The 22,750-nt window shown below is 33.3% G+C and overlaps 2 protein-coding genes and 1 long non-coding RNA gene across 3 annotated transcripts in view; all 3 read left to right on the top strand.

Annotated features, from left to right (window-relative positions):
• Positions 1-678: 678 nt before the first annotated feature.
• LOC145568474 (protein IMPAIRED IN BABA-INDUCED STERILITY 1-like) lies at positions 679-6,590 on the top strand. Its single transcript, XM_081627896.1, has 9 exons — positions 679-1,518; positions 2,345-2,629; positions 2,811-3,125; positions 3,267-3,494; positions 3,678-3,775; positions 4,311-4,401; positions 4,490-5,032; positions 5,352-5,475; positions 6,160-6,590. Exons 1-9 carry the CDS (start codon positions 1,180-1,182, stop codon positions 6,177-6,179), a joined length of 2,043 nt encoding a protein of 680 aa, XP_081484022.1. The 5' UTR covers positions 679-1,179; the 3' UTR covers positions 6,180-6,590.
• Positions 6,591-11,458: 4,868 nt separating this feature from the next.
• LOC145567333 (uncharacterized) lies at positions 11,459-18,220 on the top strand. Its single transcript, XR_014095556.1, has 5 exons — positions 11,459-11,788; positions 12,369-12,421; positions 13,507-13,562; positions 13,674-13,737; positions 17,976-18,220. It is a non-coding gene; the product is annotated as an uncharacterized LOC145567333 (long non-coding RNA).
• A 3,065-nt stretch (positions 18,221-21,285) lies between these two features.
• The window catches only part of LOC145568473 (uncharacterized), a 2,700-nt gene continuing 1,235 nt past the window's right edge, over positions 21,286-22,750 (top strand). The window contains exon 1 of the mRNA XM_081627895.1: positions 21,286-22,508. Coding sequence (XP_081484021.1) covers positions 21,500-22,508 — 1,009 coding nt within the window. The 5' untranslated portion in view covers positions 21,286-21,499. The remainder of the gene's footprint in view (positions 22,509-22,750) is intronic.

The following is a 22,750-nucleotide window of genomic DNA, read 5'->3' as shown; positions in this document are numbered from 1 at the left end:
AATGGAAATTAATTAGCAAAGACCCAAAACCAGTACTCATATTGACAACATCACATATAAAACTAGGGTGAGCAAAACTACCTGAAAAACCAAAAATCCGTTCCGTTACCGTTCCGAAAATTAGGATACTCGATCCGATAAACATAACGATTCGGGTACCCGTTTCGATAATTTGTTATCGGGTATGGTTATTGGGTATCGTTTTAAAATTAACGGTTACCCGTTCCGATCAGATTAGCAATTTTTTGTGTTTTTTTCCTACTTAAATCTATTTTTTCCAATATTTAAACTCTTACTTTACTTCATAATCACTATATAATATCAATTATTAGTAATATTATTAATAATTTGATCAAGATCACGTAGTATTGTTGTTAATTAGTGTTAAAAGATATCATAATAACTAATTTATTAAGTTTAATTATCACTATTGGATACCTGATAACCGATCCGAAAATTCGAAAATCCGAATTCCAGGTACCCGAACTTATCAGTTCGGTTTATGGATATCACTTTTAGTGATATTGGTTATCGGGTATCCGAACCATTAATACTAATGGTATGAATACCCGTCCCATTAATACTAACGGTATGAGTACTCGTCCCATGCTCACCTCTTTAAAACCATATAAAACCAAAAAACAATGCACAAAATCAGGTACCCAAAACAAATAAAAATTCATCTTTAGCCCGCTCATCTCGCTATTTTCTTCCTTCTTTCTATTCTTCTTCACTCCACTCTTTCTCCCTCTACCTTCCGCAATTGCCGCACTTCAATAATTCCATTAACAAAATAAATTCCATAAAAAAAAATAGGATACAGATTACAGAAAATCCAAATCCAAATCCCAAAATTCAATAATAATTTTACTACTAGTCCAAATATAATCAACCACGCCACATCACCCAAATCACTATCATTGCTTTCACCATATATTCTAACATTATAATCATAATTGTGTGTATATATAAATAATTCTCTCAAACACACTCACATTCCCTAAATTTCCACATTCATTTACAATTCACCTAAAAATCTAATCTTTTTTTAATTTTCAGCGATCTGGGTCTTCTTCAATGATCCCAAGAAAACTTGGGTCATCATAAATTTTCAATTTTGATTTTTTTGATTTTGATTTTTAAATTAGATTTTTTTTTTTTTTTTTTTTAAAAAAAAAAATGGGTTGTGTGAGTTCAAAAGGAGGAGTGTCAGTGACACCGGCGGCAGATTACTCCGGCGTGTTCAGAGACAATGTAGTGGTTGTCGGGGGTTCTGGTCGGAGCAGGGTGGGACCCACTGAGTCAGAAGGGAAGAAGAGGTTTAACCCAAGTGATTCAGGGCGAGTCAGCTCAACTTGTGGGAGTGAATCAGTGAGTTTTAGGTTAGGGAATTTACAGAAGTATGTTGAGGGTGAACAGGTTGCTGCTGGTTGGCCTGCTTGGTTGAGTGCTGTTGCTGGTGAGGCTATTCATGGTTGGTTGCCTCTCAGAGTTGATGCTTTTGAGAAATTAGAAAAGGTGCTAAATTGTTCAGTTTTTGCATTTGATTTTAGTTTTTTGGGATAATTTGTGGTGGATGTTGTGGTTTTTTGGGTCGTTAAGGGTAATGATGTAGACGGGATTTAATCCGGGTTTATGTTTATGTCATGGTTTGTGTAAGAATTGTGAATTTTTGAGGAAAATTGAGATGTGCAATGAGAATTAGATTCTGTGTGTTTTTGGAAAATTGAGCTGGGTTTTTATCAAAAGAAGAAATTACAGCTAATATTGATGGTTTTGGGTTTAAATTTTGTAATTTTATGTAATTTTCTTTTTTTAGTATTGTGATGTCTCATGAAAATTTGTTCTTTAGTCTTAATTTGATTACATGTGACAATTACGGACTTGGGTTTGAGCTTCTATTTTGTTTGAGAATGTAATCTGTCAATTTCATGTGATTTCTGTCTTTTATTGGGTGGTTGGGGTTAAAAATTGGAAGCTTGTCTTGGTACTAAGTTTTTCTCTGGGGCCAAATTCTGGTATTGTTTGTTATAGAAGGAGAGATTTTTTTCAAGCTGATGTTTCTTGTTTTGTACTTTTCTTCAAGTTCAAGTAGTTGGACCGTTGGCCGGATTCTGGCATAAGGCGGTGTTAACTTGAGTAAAATGTAATCAAAGGCGGTGTTTATGCTGTTAGTATTGAGGTTTTAGTTTGATGATGATTTTTGGATTAGTATGCCTAATGCCTAAGTAAATGAGTGTTTGTGATTGATTTTTGTTCTGGATTTCATCATGTATCAACTGTTCTGCTGTTAATCATGCTTTTGTTCTGTAAACTTATTGGTGTTTTGTTACCTGTTGCATAGATTGGCCAAGGTACATACAGTAGTGTTTTTCGAGCACGTGACATTGAAACTGGGAAGATAGTTGCTATGAAGAAAGTTCGGTTTGACAACTTTGAGCCTGAGAGTGTTAGGTTTATGGCGCGAGAGATATTGATTCTTCGGAGGCTTGATCATCCTAATATTATAAAGTTGGAAGGAATTGTCACCTCCAAATTATCATGTAGCATATACCTTGTTTTCGAGTACATGGAACATGATCTTGCTGGACTAGTGTCTTGTCCTGATATAAAGTTTACGGAGGCACAGGTTTGTTCAGTTCAGATATTCATTACCGCATTTATGTATTATTGATAATTTCATTTGGGAAAAACTGTTTAACTTCTATTTATTTTAATGGGATGTGGTTGGTAGTTGTTGTCTAAAACAATGTTGGAGTATAATGCTGCATCTCTTTTGTTTATGTAACCAATTTCCTTGATATATGCAGGTCAAGTGCTATATGAAGCAACTGTTATCTGGAATTGAGCACTGCCATTCGCGAGGTATAATGCATCGGGATATTAAAGGGTCTAATCTTCTGGTAAATAATGAAGGGATTTTGAAGGTGGCTGATTTTGGTTTGGCGAACTTCTGCAGTACAAAACGGCAACCACTCACTAGCCGTGTTGTAACCTTGTGGTACCGACCTCCTGAGCTTCTACTAGGGGCAACAGATTATGGACCGTCTGTTGATCTCTGGAGTGTTGGTTGTGTATTTGCTGAAGTTCTTCTAGGAAAACCTCTCCTTCAAGGGAGAACCGAGGTGATTACTTTTGCCAAGCTCATGGCTTTCTCAACATGATAATTACATCATTTTGCACAAATTAAAGTTTAGAGAACAGAATTATGGTATTGCTCATTTTCATGCCAAACCTTGAGAAAACTTGTGACATTTGATGAACAGGTTGAACAACTGCATAAAATCTTCAAGCTATGCGGATCCCCACCTGATGAGTACTGGAAGAAGTCTAAACTTCCTCACGCCACGCTTTTTAAGCCACAACAGCGTTACGAGAGCTCTCTAATGGTAACTTGTAAAGATATGCCTGAACCTGCCGTGAGCCTTATTGAAACTTTACTCTCTGTCGAACCATACAACCGTGGAAGTGCTTCTTCTGCTCTATGTTCTGAGGTATTAGTTATATACTTGTTTTAATTCCAAATTCATTTCTCTGAATATCGTGCATTTCTTGCTGATAGCATATTTTAATGTATATGACAGTGCCACTAAAATTATTACATTACTCTATTGAAAATTTGAATTATATCACTCAGGTCCTTTCTAATCTGTATTATTTTTTGGTCTCATCGTCAGTATTTCAGCAGTAAACCCTATGCATGCGACCCATCAACATTGCCAAAATACCCACCTAATAAAGAAATTGATGCAAAAGGTCGTGATGACGCTAGAAGGTGATATTTCTTATCTTTTTCCTTCTTTTGCTCTTTGATTAGGACCTAAGGAGCAACACTCTATGCTTAGGTACCATCTGGAAATCTGACTCTCTTACGAAACTGGCTAATTAGATCTGTTGCCAATAGCCTAAGACTTAATTTAATCCAACTTATATAAATAAGCTTCAATAAAATCAGTCTTGAGCTTTTTTTAACAAAAATAATAAATACATATTGTTATTGACTGTCAATTTTAATCATAGAAAACCAGTTTATTTAGTTAATAATAAACAAGTGAACAGATCCTAACACTGTTTTTAGTCTTCTTAAAGCTATTGTTCCGGCCAAGAAACACTAGATATACTGCAGTATTTGATATATATTGGGGGTAAATTATGCTTAGTATAAATATCCAGTTAAATGGTGGAACTTTATTCCATGATACATGGAAAAGCCCAGCACTTCTGCCTCTAAAGTCAAACTCTAAAGCCCCTTGGGTTTTTTTGGTGCTCTGCTTTATGCCTGACTGTTTTGTTTGACATTCATTTTACAGGAAGAGAGTGAGTGGAAGAGGCCGAGGGAGTGAAACAGGAAGAAAGACAACAAAGAAACCGAATGGCATACGTAAACTTGCCCCAGCTGAGGTTTCTCTAACTTATTGTCTGCCCATTGCCGTTATAGAAACAATAAGAAATTACTATGTTCCTAACCTCTGTAATTTCCTATGTACAGGACTTGCCTTTGCCATCTCAAGTTCCAGATCCACAGCGAGTTAAAATCAACGGAAGTTTAGCTCTCTTTCAGCCAGAAGAAGACATAAAAGGGAGGGAACCACCAAAGCCATCAATTGATAGGCGAGAAGAGCCTTCCCATTTAAAGAATGCTTCTCAAGGAGATGTGCCTTATTCAGGCCCGCTGCAAGTTTCAGCATCAAGTGGCTTTGCATGGGCTAAAAGCCGAAGAGATGATACATTTGTTAGATCACACAGACGGTCTAGTTCAAAGCTTAGCTTTAATGGTTTAGAGACATATTTAGCATCAAATGATAGAAATAATTCTGAATTAAAGAAGCATGATAACAACGGGGATATTTCTCTAGGAGCTCGTGCCTTTTCTAGAGGGCATGGTTATTACGAGGCACTGAAGCATACAGTAAGGAGACAGTGGAGCAACTTTGATCGTCCTGACTCTTTTGATACCTCGGATGAGTACCATTCGCAGGAATTATCTTTAGCACTATATCAGAAGGAGATTGGAGCAAAGAGAAACCACATGGTTAGTTCATATCATCAGTGCTGATCATGTATTAACTAACATAACTAAAAGAGAATCCAATTAATTTTGTCACGTTTGCATATCGCTTAGCTACAGCTATGTCATACCTATTTGTAAACCTTGAGACTTTTTTGACAACACAGTGATTATCAAAAGTATAAGCAATGTTGATGCCTAAATTGAAAGGAAGCAGGATTGTTTTCATCAATAGTGGTTTTCTTTGGGTTTATGTATCATATTCATAGCTTTTATGTTAATGTATTACTTTCAACATTCCTAAACATCAGCAACTTACTGATGTCCTATCTTTGGGTTTCAGGATCAAGAAGACAAAGTTGAATTTTCTGGACCATTGTTATCTCAATCATACCGGGTCGATGAACTTTTAGAGAGACATGAACGTCAGATTCGTCAAGCAGTTAGAAGATCGTGGTTTCAAAGAGGTAACGATTTGTTGCAAATGATGTGACTCAACTCCCCCCCTCCCCTCCGCTGATCGGACCAAATAACCATAATTTGTTCTATTATCACTTAGATTTGAAATTAGTTAGGCTTTGACATTCACTTTTCAATATTGAGTCTTGCTTCATTGATTTTTCTTTTTCAAGTCTTAAATGCCAACAACTCATTTTCTAATGCTACTATTATTTTCACTTGTTCTTTTTTTCAACTTCCCTTTTTCTTTGTCTTCTTCGCCTTTTCAAGGGTGTTGAGCTTGTAGGTCCATGCATATATGATTATCTAGTAAACATGATGAGTAATGCTTGCTGAAATCCAGAAATTCCCCGGGAATTAATACATCATTTCGGCACTTGATTGACCAAATAGGATATACAGCTACTACACTAATGTTCAACTCCACTATCTAAAGTTGGTGTACAACTGCAAATATATATAATGTCACTGGGATAATGATTCGTGTTATCTGATTGTTGGTATGGAATATGGATGTAAGTTCTAAATGCTAAGATTTCCTCGTTGTCCCACCGATAAAGATCCTGTTTCGTACAATGATGCCTGATGCATTGCCAATTGATTATCCATTATGAATTTGCAATAGAAACTTATTATTTGCTTGAGTCATTTGAGTGAGATTTGTTCATGTTGTTTGATTCTACACCCTGCAGGGAAAAAACAAGGAAAATGAGTGGAAGAATCTTCAAGAACGCTGTTTTACTCTACATTTGGCTCAGTTCTGACAATTTGACATTTACCAGCCAGAGGTTCAATAAAGCGTAAGTCCAATCTTGACATTTACCACATGAGTGATCAACCAGAGAATGTTACTCTCAAAATTCAATCTCCGCGTGTCCTGTGCTTACCAAAATGGTAGTAGAAGCCGTAGCAAAAGAGACTGAACCAAAATGCTCAATAGAAAATTTGTTCGAGTTTTCGGTGCAACCAAGCTGAAGCCTGAAGTTGGTGGTTAGTTCACTTCCCTACAGGATTATTGTCACCCCTTAGTGTACATACTAATAGGGATTATATATCTTAAGAAATTATTAATATCTTGTAAATGATAATGACTCATAATATTTGTAGCCTTGTGCTTCCTTTTTGTCTAAATATTCCATAAGGAAAATAATAATTCTTTTAACAACTTTATTTTTCCTTCCATTTTCTTTGTTTTTGTAAAAAAGAAAAAAGAAAAAAGAAAAAACTGCCTTAAAATAGCTGTAATAGGGTCAAACTTGTCTTACTTTGCCCCTACAAAAGAAAAACAGAAAGTTAAAAATAAAAGAAAAGGTAAAGATTATAATTAAAGAGAGAAAAAAGGAAAATTTGATGATTGCCGTTGAGTAACGATGTTATATAGTAGAAGTGGTTGGTTGGTTTCATATGCAAAATGTTGGCATTAGATATCATTTTGGGCCGTTTGATATCAACTGTTGTCTTGTGTAACACCCATCATTATGCTTTGGTAGGTTTAGATTGTTGAGTGGTGGTCCTTGCCTACTCATTTTATAAAATTTTCCAAGTTATGTTGTCCTTCCTTGTCTTACGCTCCTCCCTGTTGTCTAGATCTGACAAAATTGACTCATATAATCGTATCTAATTATTCAATTTCGATGTACAATAGTTTGACAGTAACTCATAACTTGTTCGTTAATTAGAAAATTAAATTGATAATAAATTCAAGAAAACCACAAAACATTTCAGACGACTTTGGTTCGTGAGTAGTTTCTAGTTTGACTTTAGTATTAAGCAAACTAGAATAATAAAATTTGAAGTCAATAGAAAGAGGGAGTAGGGAAGTGGTAATATGGAGGTCTACGTTTATTAAATTCTAACTTCTAATTACCCTAAACATCCTGCTGGCCAACTCTCATAATGAGGAACAACAAATCCTTATTTTATTTTGAAAATTTGGCTTATTTGTGAGTTTGTGACAAAATAAGTAATAAAAATAATAAATATAATTATCATTGGACTAAAAAAGACTCAATTGGAAAAATACGTGACCAAACATTGCTAATTTTTTTTTTTTTTAACGAACAAATATTGCTAATCTGATTAACCTAATATCATTCATTATGTGTTTTGCCCGCTCGTGTACTATGATGCATAAAAAATGTAACATTTCGTTCAAGCATGTTGTTAATTAAAGGAATTGGATGACATCCTCTATGTTACATTTAATAACAACAGAATTATTTATGTATTACAAATGATACCCTTTCTTGCAATTAATGTAAAACGACTTTTATTACAGAGTATTATTAATAACTATGATAATAAGTTTATGTCAAATTATGTTAAATTCCGTTACATTATTGCATGCAATATGCATAATTCTTATGTTCAGAAATATATGGTGCAGTGGTGCACCGTGCACATATCATATGATGTGGCTTCCAATTTTTATTTTTATTTTATTTTTTAAATTTTTTTCTACTTTGAACTATAATATATGCCATTTAGATATGGGCCATTTTAAACACTATTTCGAATTATGATTAAGTAGTTGACAAACATTTATAGACATAAAAGAAAAAATAAACAGAAAATTGACATTCTATAATGGATAAAGGGAGTGTAACAATATTACTTTATATAAGTAGTATACAACTCGATCTACCATGTTATTTAAATAATTTAAGGTCTTTGTTTTTATGATGGGTATAAGTGGTCTATTTTAGCACTTCTTAACATGCATAATTCGCCAAATAGAACAATACTAGTGACATGAAAGGGAATGATATTTTTAAAACGTAATACAATGAACTCAATATATCATAGAGAAGGAGGCAAATAGCTAACATCCAAAAAATAGGATTTGATGTCAACGTATAACAATAGCCAATAGGCATTAAGTTATCGTCCATGTGATCATGACCCGACCCAATACGAAACATAATAGATCTAGGCTAATAATATGTGTTGAGTCTGATCCGTTAACAAGGTTGTCCGTGCCTATCTTACTCAAAATAAATCTAGTAAGAACCTTCGTGGCGATATATTAGATACGAAGTATTAGTTATAGATGAAGAACAACTTGGTAATATAGCTAGAAGGCTTGAGAACAGATAAAAGAAGCTGCTCACTAGCATGAATGAATAAAAAAGACGAAGATGCTAGGAGATGGCAGACTAATAGTTAGGTATTGAATAAATACGCATTTTAAAGGGTATAATTTTTCATACACTAATTTTAAAAGTTATCTCGGACTTTTAAATACGAGACAAGGCCTTAAGTTGGTGCGTTAATTGGGCTTTAATTACACCAATTACCCTTATGATATTGAAAACACAAACTTTTAAATAAAACGGATGTTCAGTAAATTACTGAACATCCGTTATAAAGTGATAATAAAATGTGCAAAATTTACACTAAAATGCACAAAAGTTACCGTGACATATATAAGAGTTATATATGCTTCATTGATAAATTTGACAAAAGTGACACTAAATCTGACAAAAGTGTACCCGATGTACAGTAAATTACTGAAAACCGGGTGTATACAAAAGTTTTCCATGATAGTTATGATTTATGAACTTCTTTAGCAGGCCCATAAAATACAGGAGGTGTAAATGATTGATGCAAATGTATGATTACAAGATGTCCAGCCCATGTCAACATCTGAAACTCATAAACCTCAATGGATGTTCTATCAAGTGCATTTATCATGACGTATAGGATAGATTATTAGACCCGAATACCCCTGTCTTTTATGTTATAATACTGTACATCATTCGGAGTATGAGTGTGTATATATATATATATATATGGTATATATATATATATATATATATATATACCATATATATATATATATATATATATATATATATATAAAATTTTTTTTCAAAAGGTAAGAAGAAATAAATATTAAAAAGCCCTCATCTCATCACAAGGAGAAAAAAAGTTGTATAAATGTGGAGTACGAGTTTATATGTATACAGTGTACCAATATACCAATATATCTATTGGATCCGATCAATCTCGATTAGCCGTAAAACGTACATTCTTTGTTGACACGTTTCTAATTTTCTATTATTACGTTTGCTAATGTTTAATTTTAACGATTAATATCTCTAATTATCAGCATTGTAATAAAATTATAAAAAGTGGACATTAATAAAATTTACATTTAGACGATTTAAACAAGATTTCACATGACTAATGTTTTATCGTAGCCATAAATTACAAAAGTTAATCAAAGTATAGTTTGTGAATAGTGCAAAAAAGTCAAAATATATCGACTTAAAAAAAAACGGATGAAGCATAATTAAGGTGAACTAAACAAACTCTAAAGCAAAATTGTCACAATACTAGCAAGTTGCAACACATTAAGGTTTTGTTTGGTTTGGCGGAAAATTATACCCTTTAAAATCACAAATTATTGCAAATTATAGTTAAAGAGTACTAATAATCACATTTTAAATAGTAAAATACTTTGTATAATTATTTAAGTACAATCACATTTATTGCAAATTAACTTTTCTTTGTTTGTTTACTTAAAGCTATAGAGAAATTAATAGAAATTGGAAGGTGACCGAAGCTGGATGAGAAGAAAGAAAAAAAAGAAGGAACAGAGGTAGGAAAAGTGATCGAAGTTGAATTTTACATCATTGGGACTTTTACACTATGAACACTCTCTTCTAACAATAATTTGTGATGCACTCCATGTATATATATATATAAATTTGGCAAATTTGTCACAAAATATCAATTTTTTAATCGGTGAACTAATTCAATTAAAATTATGTAAGTTTGATAAAAACAAGGTGAAAAACGAGCCTTGCACTATTTACACAAACTATTGCGTCAGTCCGGATTGACGAAGTGTTTCGTTAGTCTGGACTGACGAAATGCGGATTTTGATATCATTAATTAGCTAGATCATATTCTCTATTGGTTGTATGTTATCATCTATTGGTTATATGATATCATGGCTGGATGATATCCTCTATTGCCTATATGATATCATTTATGATTGTGTCTATGATATCCATCATTGGTTGGACGATATCCTCTATTTGGGTATATGATATCATTGCAGGATGATATCCTCTATTGGCTATTTGGCTATATGATACTTCCTCTGTTTTTGTATACTTGCAACACACCTTTTATCACGCTTTTCGATAAGGTGATTAAATTAGGTAAACGAATGAATTATGCTATGAAATTTAAACCGTAGCAACTTATCCCTTTCTTCTTATAGGTGGTAAAATTTTGTAAATTAATTTATCCGTTTACCTAGTCTAATATCTTTCTTAAAATGTGTGCCGAAGGGGTATGTTGCAACTAAATAAAAACGGAGGAAGTATCATCCAGCCATTATTATATCATATAGTCAATAGAGGATATCATCCAACTAATAGAGGATATCATCCAGCCATCAAAGGATATCATCCAGTCAACAGAGGATATCATCCAGGTAATTAAGAATATCAAAATCCGTATTTCGTCAGTCCGAACTGACGACTGACACCATACCTTCTCTACTATTTATTCCAAATAAACTTAACTTATTGTCGTATTTAAAAAAAAAAATGTTATTCCGTACTTGAAAGTGTGATGAAGAATTTGAAGATAATTCTCATAGGCTAAAATTGAGAGCAGAAGAATGTTAAAAAGTTGGGTTATTAATGCTTTGATAATCATTAGAGGTTATTATGGAATTTTGGTCTGCCATCATTAATGTTCAAAACTACTTGTAATTTTTTTAATTATTAATGCTAGTCATTTAAGTGATATTCCGAGTATTAATTTTTTATTGGTATCTCAATTTGGTAAGTTTTGCTTTAATCTATAACCTATATAAAAGCCCCAAGCACCAGGACTGTTCCCAATTTTACTGTTCCTTATGAACAGTGAAATTACGCCCCTGCCTTTAGCTCCTTTCCTTCATTGCCCAAATTGCCAAGGCTATTTTGGTCTTTTGGCTTGTTCCTGCTTTTCTTCCATCGTCGTCTCCCTCTTTGCCCCATTTCCTCTCTCTTTCCTGCTTTTCTCATTTTCCCCAATCTTCTTCCTCAAATCGCCAAAAATGGTATCAATAACTCTGCGAAACCCTATTCCAAACGATCACTTCCTTCTTCTTCTCAGCAAATCCATTCCTACTCCAACAGTTACCGAGCTCTTCTCTTTCCTACCTCATCTATATCCGCCATTGTTGAACAAGCTTCTAGAAATGAGTCTTTCTTCTCCCTCTTCTTGGATTCTGTTGGATTTCAACAAAAAAATCTCGATTTTGATTTTTTTTGGGATTATTTTTGGTGAATTAACTCAAATTATGTGCTTTAAGAGGTTTGTGAGCTAATTTTTACTCAAACTCTTTAAAATCGCTGTTTGTTTTGGATCTTTTAATTCGTACGTGTTTTCGTATTTAATTGCTCATGTAGTACTTTGTTTAATTTTCAATTTTTGTTAGTTTTAGGGTTTTAGATTCCAATATATGTTCTGAATTAGATGTTGAGGGCAGATTCAATCTTGGGCTTTTAAGTACAGTGTTGGCTCATGTGTTTAGATGAATTTAGCTAAGTTCAATTTTCAGAGACCTTAGCAGTTTTCAGGTGAAAAGAACAAGCCTGTGATTGGTGTGTCTTTAATCATGCTTGTTTTTTATTTTTTAGGGCGTTTTTATCAGCTACATGCTCATAGTATTTTTATCTATCCAAATCATAATATCTACGTATAGCTTTGATGATTTCTGGAGATGATAGTGATATCCCAATCTGGCCCAAGAAGGGGAAATCTAAGACTACTAGAAAAACTAAAGAAAGCGTTCTCAAGCAAAGGAAGTTCAATTTTTGCCATTTTTTATTATTAAAATTGACTTTTGGGGTTTTAATTGATGAATTTTGATTTTATGTTTGTGGGTTGGCAGAATTACCAGCAAAACTTTTTGTAGAGAACAAGAATATTGCTGGATTTGACAATGTAAGTTTCTAGCTCAACTTTTCTAAGCACATATAGTAGTAATTCTATCCCCAATTTGAAGATCTGGGTTTTTTGGGTTTGGTTTTGTTTTTCTAATGGGTTTATGTTTAGAATCTTTAGATGTTGATTGTTTACTCATATTTTGATTTTAAATAGCAAGGAAAGTAATATTTTAAAACTTTGAGTAGGGGTTCACGAGGGTTATGTATCTGTTATTGAAATGGAAAACTACAATTAATGTTGTTTTGGTCCATTAGGACCACTAAGGCAATACTTGTACACAAATTGAAAACAGTGTTCTTGGCTCTGATAATAGAACAACTTTGATCAGAAAAACTAAGGGTGAAAGTTTTGCCGTAGCTAACTTAAATGAAATTGCTGATTTTGCTGTCAGTGGAAGTTGTTGATGTGCTGTTTAACTGGTCCATTTTTCCTGCAATCGAGAGCATCATAGACAAGAATTTTGGTTTGTAAATTGGGTAGAAATTTTACTGTTTTGTCTTTTGTTTTGAAAATGGGTAACATTTGTTAGTTGTCGTGAAATACAGAGTATGCTTAAAAGAGAATAATTTTATTAAACTAATGTTTGAAGATTATTTAGTAAACTCATGAAATTATTATTTTTAGAAGGTGTTTTTTGAAAGCATCTCACCCAATTTAGGGAAGTCATTGCAAGTGCCTTGTAAAGTAAGCAACTAAATGAAAATAGTGGTGTAGCCGTGTAGGATAAAGGCTTTATCAACTAGGAAACTATTTCTGCATACCAAATGTATAGTTTGTTGTAAAATTTGTTATATAACAATGTTTTGTGTTAGATTTTTATGGTCATGTTGATGATATGCATGACATGCTCTTAGGTAAGTCGGGTCTTGAGAAGATTGTTCAATGAATCTCGATTTTCGTCTTTGAATTCTGAACCTTTCTCATGTTAAACGTAGTGTGTGCGCTTCTCCAATCAGCAAGTTATTCATCATGTATAGAAATTAATTTCTTTTATTTTTGTTGGGCTTGTGCAAGTAATTAAGTTGTACTTCAAAAATTGTGGGAAGTACTTTAATATGTAAAATTATTTGCCTTATGTCCAGCACTCCTATAATCTTACTCCACCCTTTGCCGAGTGATTTTGGGCGGTAACCTCACTGTAAGATATTTTGTTTTAGTTGAATTGATGTGCTATAATTGTTTTTTTTTTTTTTAGAATTTATCTTTATGTAATAATGATTATCTTTATATAATGTTAATGAACTTTTAGGTCCCCGGAAGAAGAAATGCCTTGCTGATTTTGGTATTGTTACACAGTGTATGGCTCCTAGCAGGTATTTTGCTTCCTTTTTAAAATTGTTGTTATTGATTTTATTATTCACTCTGCCGTTTTGTTGAATTGCTTGTTTATTGATTGTTATTGAATTTGTTGGTTGTAGCTTTTTCCCATTTTTTTAAATAAGAGTTTTGTTTATTTCAATTTTTTCTGGTATTTTAGATTGTATTATGAGTGATTATGTAGGACAAATAATTAAATTGAATGAAATTGAGTTTCTAATTCTTGTAATTAGTGTGTATGATGGATTTATGTTTAAAATCAATTGTGTTAATCACATCCATTTGCATTCACGACTCTTTATGAACATTGTAGAACAAAAGAAAGGGCATTTATAGTCATTGTTTTTTTTTTTTTTTTTTTTTTTTTTTTTTTTTGTAAACCATTATAGGTCTTTGAACACAGTTTTTGCCAAAATCTATATTTGATAAATTTGTAAAACAATTAAATTTGATGATTTTCGTCTTTATTATTATCTTGGCTACTTTATTTTCTTTTGTAATCTCTTTGTTGTTATCTGCTTCAAATTTATTTTTTGGGTGTTTTTTTTTCTTGTATAATTTATTTGGTTTTATGAGGCAATGGCGCAATGCAAATTTTCTGGTTTTGAATTTGATTTTATGTGGAAGATTTGGGTTTAGATATTAACATTTAACACTATGAGTTATATCCTTTGGTGTCATTGATTTCAAGTTATTAACTTGATTAACTTGACAGACAAGCTGCTTTGTCTGAAGTAGAAATTTATGGAGGATCAATCTGATCGACTGAACCACCCAACAAACATATCAATCAATCAATCAATCAATCAATCAAAGCCTTAATCCCAAAAGTGGGGTCGGCTAACATGAACCAAATATGATTATTCCGTGTAGTCATCAACATAAATCTTTCTCCTCCATCCCTTACGATCCAAAACTTCATCCTCACGTAAATCCATGCACTTCATATCCTTCCTCACTCCTTCCAACCAAGTCATTTTTGGTCTCCCTCTTCCTCGTTTAATCCCTCCATGATCCCACTCTTCCACTCTTCGCACCGGTGCACCCACGGGTCTCCGTCTTACATGTCCAAACCAACGCAGACGATTTTCCCTTAATTTATCTGCAATGTCTGCCACACCTACTTTCTTGCGAATAACCTCATTTCTGATTCTATCTCTTAAAGTGTTTCCACACATCCACCTTAACATGCGCATTTCCGTAACCTCCATCTTTTTAATATGCTCTTTCTTAGAAGCCCAACATTCTGTACCATAGAGCAACACTGGTCTTATGGCAGTCCTGTAGAATTTTCCCTTCAACTGTAGGGGAATGCTGCGGTCGCATAACACTCCCGTGGCCGCTCTCCATTTAAGCCACCCTGACTTAATTCGGTGGGTTACGTCTTGATCAATGTCACCATTCTTCTGGATGATCGACCCAAGATACTTAAAACATTCACTCATGGTCAAATCCTTTCCATCCAAACTCACCACTTCATTGCTTGTCCCCCTCTGAGTGCCAAAACGACATACCAAATATTCAGTCTTACTCCGACTTAGCTTAAACCCTCTAGATTCCAACCTTTGCCTCCATTGCTCCAACTTAACATTAACCCCGTCCTTAGTCTCATCCACCAAAACGATATCATCCGCGAACAACATACACCATGGAACCTCATCTTGAAATGGTCTAGTTAATTCATCTAGAACCGTTGCAAAAAGAAAAGGGCTTAATGCAGACCCTTGATGCAATCCGATTGTAATAGGGAAATCTTTTGTCAACCCTCCGCATGTCCTCACATTTGTTGACACATCCCGATACATATCCTTAACTAGGTCTACATACCTTCGTGGGATACCTTTCTTCAACATTGCCCACCAAAGTATCTCTCTTGGCACCTTGTCATATGCCTTCTCTAAATCAATAAAGACCATATGAAGATCTTTCTTCTTTACCCTATAAAACTCCATCATTTGTCTTATCAAATGGATTGCCTCCATAGTAGATCTCCCAGACATAAAACCAAATTGGTTATCTGAAATGCTTGTGTATGCCCTCAACCTTTGTTCAATCACCCTTTCCCACAGCTTCATAGTGTGGCTCATAAGCTTAATTCCTCGGTAGTTAGAACAATCTTGAGCGTCTCCTTTGTTTTTATAAACCGGGACCAAGGTGCTCTTCCTCCAATCTTGTGGGATCCTTGTAGCCGTCCATATCTTGTTGAAAAGGTTTGTTAACCAATCAATACCAATCTTACCCAAACACCTCCACACCTCTATCGGTACCCCATCAGGGCCAACCGCCTTCTTAGGTTTCAACTTCCTCAGTGCAATCTCCACCTCTACTCTCCTAATCCTTCGCACATACTCCATGTTGATTTCTTCATCACTCACAGAGGTATCTCCTATCACAACTCCATTACTTCCATTAAATAATTCATCGAAGTACCCCTTCCACCTGTCCTTGATGTCCTCCTCTTGCACTAGGACCATTTGGTTCTTATCTTTGACACACTTCACCATGCCAATATCCTTCCTTGCCTCTTGTCTTCTCTTTGCCATCTTATAAATGATCCTTTCTCCCTCCTTGGAATCAAGTTTTTCATAAACCTCCTGATATGCCTTTTCTTTCGCTTGACGAACAGCTGCCTTTGCCTTACTCTTAGCCTCCTTATACGCTGCAAAGGTTTCATCACTCCTACATTTTCCTAAGGCTTGATAGCATTCCCTTTTTTGCTTAATTACTGCTTTCACCTCTTCATTCCACCACGAAGTATCTCTCTGTATCGAAGTTCTTCCCCTTACTTCCCCTAAGACCTCTTTGGCCACTCTTAGGAAACAGTTCTTCATTCGTAACCAAGTCCTGTCCGGATCCACCTCTCCATCCCAATCCGCTTCTTCAATTACCTTTTCTGTAAAAACCTTAGCCTTTGCATCCCTTAGGGTCCACCATCTTATCCTTGGTTCTTCTTGTCTAACTTTTTTCTTCGCCTTCTCTTTCAGACGAATAGTCATTACCAATAGCCGGTGTTGGGTGACCACACTTTCCCCTGGGATAACCTTACAGTTTAGGCAACTTTGTCTATCTATGCTCCTTGTGAGCAGGAAGTCTATTTGAGTTGCATTTGCTCCACTCCGAAAAGTTATCAAGTGTGAATCCCTCTTCTTAAACCAAGTATTAGCCAAAATTAAATCATATGATTGGGCAAAATCCATAATAGCTTCACCACCGGCGTCCCTCTGCCCATACCCAAAGCCTCCATGGACACTCCTATAGCCCTCTCGGCTCGCCCCAACGTGCCCATTTAGATCCCCTCCAATATATAACTTCTCTGAGTGGTGGACACCCTGTACCACCTCGTCTAGATCCTCCCAAAATTGTCGTTTCTCTTCCGCATCTAAACCCACTTGGGGAGCATAAGCACTGATAACATCACCCAACAAACATATGCAGCATCAAAATCAATCTAAGAGCCAATTACTGAATCTGGTCTGAGAGTGAGGATCACTTAGCTTCAGTCTTTGGATGCACACAAAAAGACCTAACCTCTGTCAAGAGCAATGTTAGTCATTCTCCCCTTTGCGAGCTCTATCAAGGCAGGAATTCTCTATCTTGGTAATTCATTAATAATATACTCAAGCTGGATGAATCCTCATTTTGCTTTTGCTAAAACATATAGTTGATTGATCTCTTTCCTATTTTCTGTGCTTCTCTCCTTACTTTTCCCCATTTCACTCACTTCCATACAATTATTTTCCTCTATTCCCTGTCCGCTGAATATTAATTTTGTATATTTGCTTGAACATTGGCTTAAGTTGGTATAATGAGATATTTAGAATGAAGTTTATGCGCCTTGGCTGGTTGTTCAAGATGCCTTAATGGTCCTTACTTGTCTTGTTATTGTAGCTAGGCCGTGTTAAACTTTTAATTGCTGTGAAATGCAATAGTCAATTCTAGAAGTAACCAAGGGTATTGGACTATTGGTAAAGTCTGTTACTTTACATATGTTATTGTGATTGCTGAAGATTAAAGCTGCGTTGCACGGACTCGGCCCACCACCCAGCCATACCGGCGTCGACACGACGCGACCCCGGTGCGGACACGGAATACGAGTCGGACTCCTGGGAGAGAAAGTGGACTCGCCTAATTTTGAACAAACATAATTAGGCGGAGTTTTCCCAAGGGTCGGACCTGGATTCCTCCATAAGGGCTGCCATTTTTTTTTTGTGTTTATTTGTATTTTTTTGTGTAGGATGAAGAAGAAGATGAAGCGTCTTTTTTCAGTTTTTGTACAGTAAGAAGATGAAGGACAAAGGAAGAAGATGAAGCATCTTTTTTAGATTAAATTTTAGCTTTTTTTTTGTGTTTTTTTGTATTTTTTTGTGTACAGTAAGTTATCCAAGCCCAAGACAGCTGTAAAGCTTTGGTAAAGTGGAAAACAGTAAATGCCCATTTAATTATTTTCATTTATTTTATAATATTTTTTTTTTTACCCTAGATGCCTTACTAGTTACTAGGTGTTACAGTAGAATAAAGTAACACATTTTCCTACAATTCTACTACGTGTGAAGAACCCTACAATTCTATCTTTTTTTTTTTTTTTTTTGAGGGAACCCTACAATTCTATCTAATAATATTATAATTTTGACAATTATATTTAATGAAGTGTAATCTTCAATTCTTTATTAATATTTTCCTTTTTATTCTCAAATATTTTCCTTTTATTTTCAACATGCTAGTCTGTACATACTCCATATCTTTTAAATTGTGTAGTTGAAAAGTCATTTTGTTTATTAGTTTCCTTTTCCTCAAAAAAAAAAAGTACTCCTAGGAATTTAGTACTACCTATTTAAGATTAGATAGTTATATATTTATCATTTAAAATAATAAAAAAAACTTGGATATTTAAATTAGAAATCATCATATTTAATTCTTGGCTACATATTTAAGAGTTAAGATTTTTTTTCTTTTTTGAAACCATTTAAGACTTGGGATTCGAGACAAAGTACCTATTTTTTTTTTTTTTTTTTTTTTTTTTTTTTTACAGTCGATACAAAGTACCTAAATTTGATATCATATTATTTTATTTTTTTTTTAGAAAAAAGATAATATAATAATTAAAATCTTGTACAATGTAATTAAGATTAGATACAACGTATGTATATCTTCCATCAAAAAAAAAAAAAAAATTCAAATTTAGAAATGATAACATTTTAATTTATTTTTTTACTAGAGAAATCATAACATTGTATAATTTTTTACCACACATTTAATATTAGACATAAACAATACAAAATATATACTACATAAATTAGAAATCATAGTGTATTTTTTCTTTAAAAAAAAAAATAGAAATGATAAGAATTTTTTATACTAGGGAAATCATAACATTACAAAATCTAGTACTACATATAATAGATACAAAGTATGTACGACATAAATTAAAAATCATGGTATAAATGACAATTTTTTTTCAAAAGAAATCCTAACATTTCAAAATATTTTACCACTACGTAAATTAGAATAATCATAGTATTTTTTTTTTTTTTTACAAAAATTACACTACATTGCTATTTCGCAGAAAAAATTAGGGGGAAAAACTTTAAATTAGAGGGATGTTAATGATAAATATACTTTCTATGTTGCAAAATTAGGGGGGGGGGACCTTTAAATTTGTAACAATGAGCATCAAAAAATTTAATTATTATATATATATATATATATATATATAAGATCTTTTGAAATATTGATAGGTCAACCATTAATTTAAATCCGATAAAATTATAAATAAATTAAAAATGATTAAGAGTAATTTATATACATATTAAATTTCTTTTCCTAAAAAAAAATACATACTACGTATTATATTTGTTAGAAAAATATATATATTCTTTGCAAAAAAAATGTTATATATACAATAAAATGATTAAGAGAAACAACATTATATTATATTATATTATATTTTCTTCTTTGAAAAAAATGTTAATTCTTTGCGACCTTCAATAATTATTTTTATCTATTATAAAATTCTAAAGGATTATTAAAAATAAAACCAAAAACAAAAAAAAAACAAAATCCTTCATTTTCACTCAAATGTACGTTTAATGTTATATTGTTATATATGTAGGCTCAAATTAATTTTTAATAAATCCTTCTTATTTTTACTCATTCAAGTGTACGTTCGTTGTAAAATTTAAAAAAAAAAAGACCTGATTTTTAATTAATATAACACTCGAATTATTAAGATTAATTATATAATATTCACTCCAACATAGATTATGATAACTTTTGTAAACCTAAATAATCCTAATCACCCTAAATCCTAAACCCTAAACCCTAACCCTAATCCCTAACCCTAAACCTAATCCCAAACCCTAAACCCTAAACCGTTACATAGGCTATGATCATTATAATTCATCATAAACTAAGCTAAGCTAACTAATATCATTAGATCATAACTATTAAACTTAACGTTACGTAGGTTATGATCATTTTGTAAAGATCATTGATCCTTAATCTATAATCATGCAATATAAGACTACTAATATCATTATATCATAAACTTATTTAAAGTTACTTATTCAAACTATGATCATGCCATATAACATATAAGGTTAACTAGTATCATTAGATCATAAGTTTTATTAAACTTAACGTTATGTAGGTTTTGATCATTTTGTAAAGATCATTGAACCTCGATCTATAATAATGCAATATAAGACTACTAATATCATTTTATCATAAACTTATTTAAAGTTACTTATTCAAACTATGATCATGCCATATAACATATAAGGTTAACTAGTATCATTAGATCATAAGTTTTATTAAACTTAACGTTACGTAGGTTATGATCATTTTGTAAAGATCATTGATACTCGATCTATAATTATGCAATATAAGACTACTAATATCATTTTATCATAAACTTAATCAAATTTAAAATTACTTATTCAAACTATGATCATGCCATATAACATTTAAGGTTGACTAATATCATTAGATCATAAGTTTTATTAAACTTTCCGTTACGTAGGGTATGATCATTTTGTAAAGATCATTGAACCTCGATCTATAATTATGCAATATAAGACTACTAATATCATTTTATCATAAACTTAATCAAATTTAAAATTACTTATTCAACTATGATCATGCCATATAACATATAAGGTTGACTAATATCATTAGATCATAAGTTTTATTACACTTAACGTTACGTAGGTTATGATCATTTTGTAAGGATCATTGATCCTTGATCTATGATTATGCAATATAAGACTACTAATATCAATTTATCAAATTTAATATTACATTTTTAAAATTTATCAATTTATCATAAACTTAATCAAATTTTAAATTACATTATTTTTTTTTTGAAACAATTTTAAATTACTTATTCAATCTATGAGCATGCCATATACATATCATTTTATCATAACTTAATCAAATTTTTAAAAAGTTGTACTACATATTAGATAGTACTATACAATTATACATAAAAAGAAATGTCCTACACGTATATCAAGTAGGAGAAGTTTATCCTCCCAAAGCACTATCATTATCATCCATCTACTACTCCCATTAAAATTATTCATTCCCTAAACAATCACATTCAAGCTTCCTCTGCTCCCAAAATATGTCGATTACAATTCTCTCAGCTTTAGCCTCCCCAGCTATCAAGTACTCATACTATTTAAACGATATCCATGGATCTCCAAATTCTCACACCTCGACTGAAATTTTCTCCAATTGTATCATCATTCCTCAGTATCAATGTCTTCACCAAACTCCTCCACGCCTAACCCCCAAAGAAATTCAGCACCAAAAAGGCCTAGTCCTAACCAATTTTCATCATTCGATGACAAACCATTATGGAATCATGTAACTGTTGTCGGAAACGCAACTAGTGGTAGTAATAGGAAATGGACCTGCAACTATTGCCTCAAATTAGTGACTGGTTCATACTCAAAAGTGAAAGCCCATCTCTTATGTTTGTCGGGTCAAGGTGTCGAAGGATGTAAGGGTATGTCCGATCAAGTTAGGGAACAATTGCAGCAAGAGCATGAAAAGGCGGAGAATTTGAAGAATAGAGAAGCGTATGAATCAAAGAGGAAATTGGATTATGTGACCCTCCCTCCGGGTACTGATTTAATCCAGCCGGAAAAGAAAAAGGGAAGTGTGGAATTCTGTTTTAACGCTGCTGACAGAGATGAGTTAGATAAGGAATGTGCTCGGATGATTTATGCTTCCGCACTTCCATTTTCACTAGTCATGAATCCTTACTTTCGCCAGTTTTGTCTTAAATTGGCGAACAGTAAGTGTGCTGGTTGGCTACCTCCACCATACAATAGGCTGAGGCTCTCTTTACTTGAGCAAGAGGTAACACATGTTGATACTCTTAATCAGCCTTTCAGAGATTCTTGGAAGAAGAAGGGAGTATCATTATGCTCGGATGGGTGGACTGATCAACAAAAGAGGCCTCTCATCAATGTGATGGCAGTGTCGGGTGGAGGATCAATGTTTCTCAAAGCTTTTGACACAAGTGGTAACATAAAAGATGCAGATTATGTTGCTAGTCTTTTTCAGAAGGTTATTGACAAGGAAGGTGCTCATAATGTGGTGCACATTATCACTGATAATGCTGGGAACTTCAAAGCAACAGGTGAAAAAATTGAAGCAAAATATCCTCACATTTTTTGGACGCCTTGTGTTGTGCATAGTATGAACTTAGCACTCAAAAGCATATGCGAGCCCACTGCCAATTCAAGCCAGTATGATGACTGTAAGTGGATCTCTTCCTTACTGTCAGATTGTGATGCCATTGTTATATTTGTTTTGAATCATCAGAAGGCCCTTACTATTTTTCAAAAATATTCAAAGCTTGCACTTCTTATAGTAGCAGAAACACGTTTTGCCTCACATGTTATCATGGCAGAACGTTTGTTTGAAACAAAAAATGCTCTTGAAAAAATGGTTTTAGATGTTGAATGGAAAACATTTAGGAAGACACAATTAGAAAGCAAG

This window comes from Chenopodium album, chromosome 11 (assembly GCF_948465745.1).
Source record: "Chenopodium album chromosome 11, dcCheAlbu1.1, whole genome shotgun sequence".
Taxonomy (NCBI): domain Eukaryota; kingdom Viridiplantae; phylum Streptophyta; class Magnoliopsida; order Caryophyllales; family Amaranthaceae; genus Chenopodium; species Chenopodium album.
The sequence above is the reverse complement of the archived record's forward strand: the minus strand, read 5'-3'. Positions and strand labels throughout refer to the sequence as shown.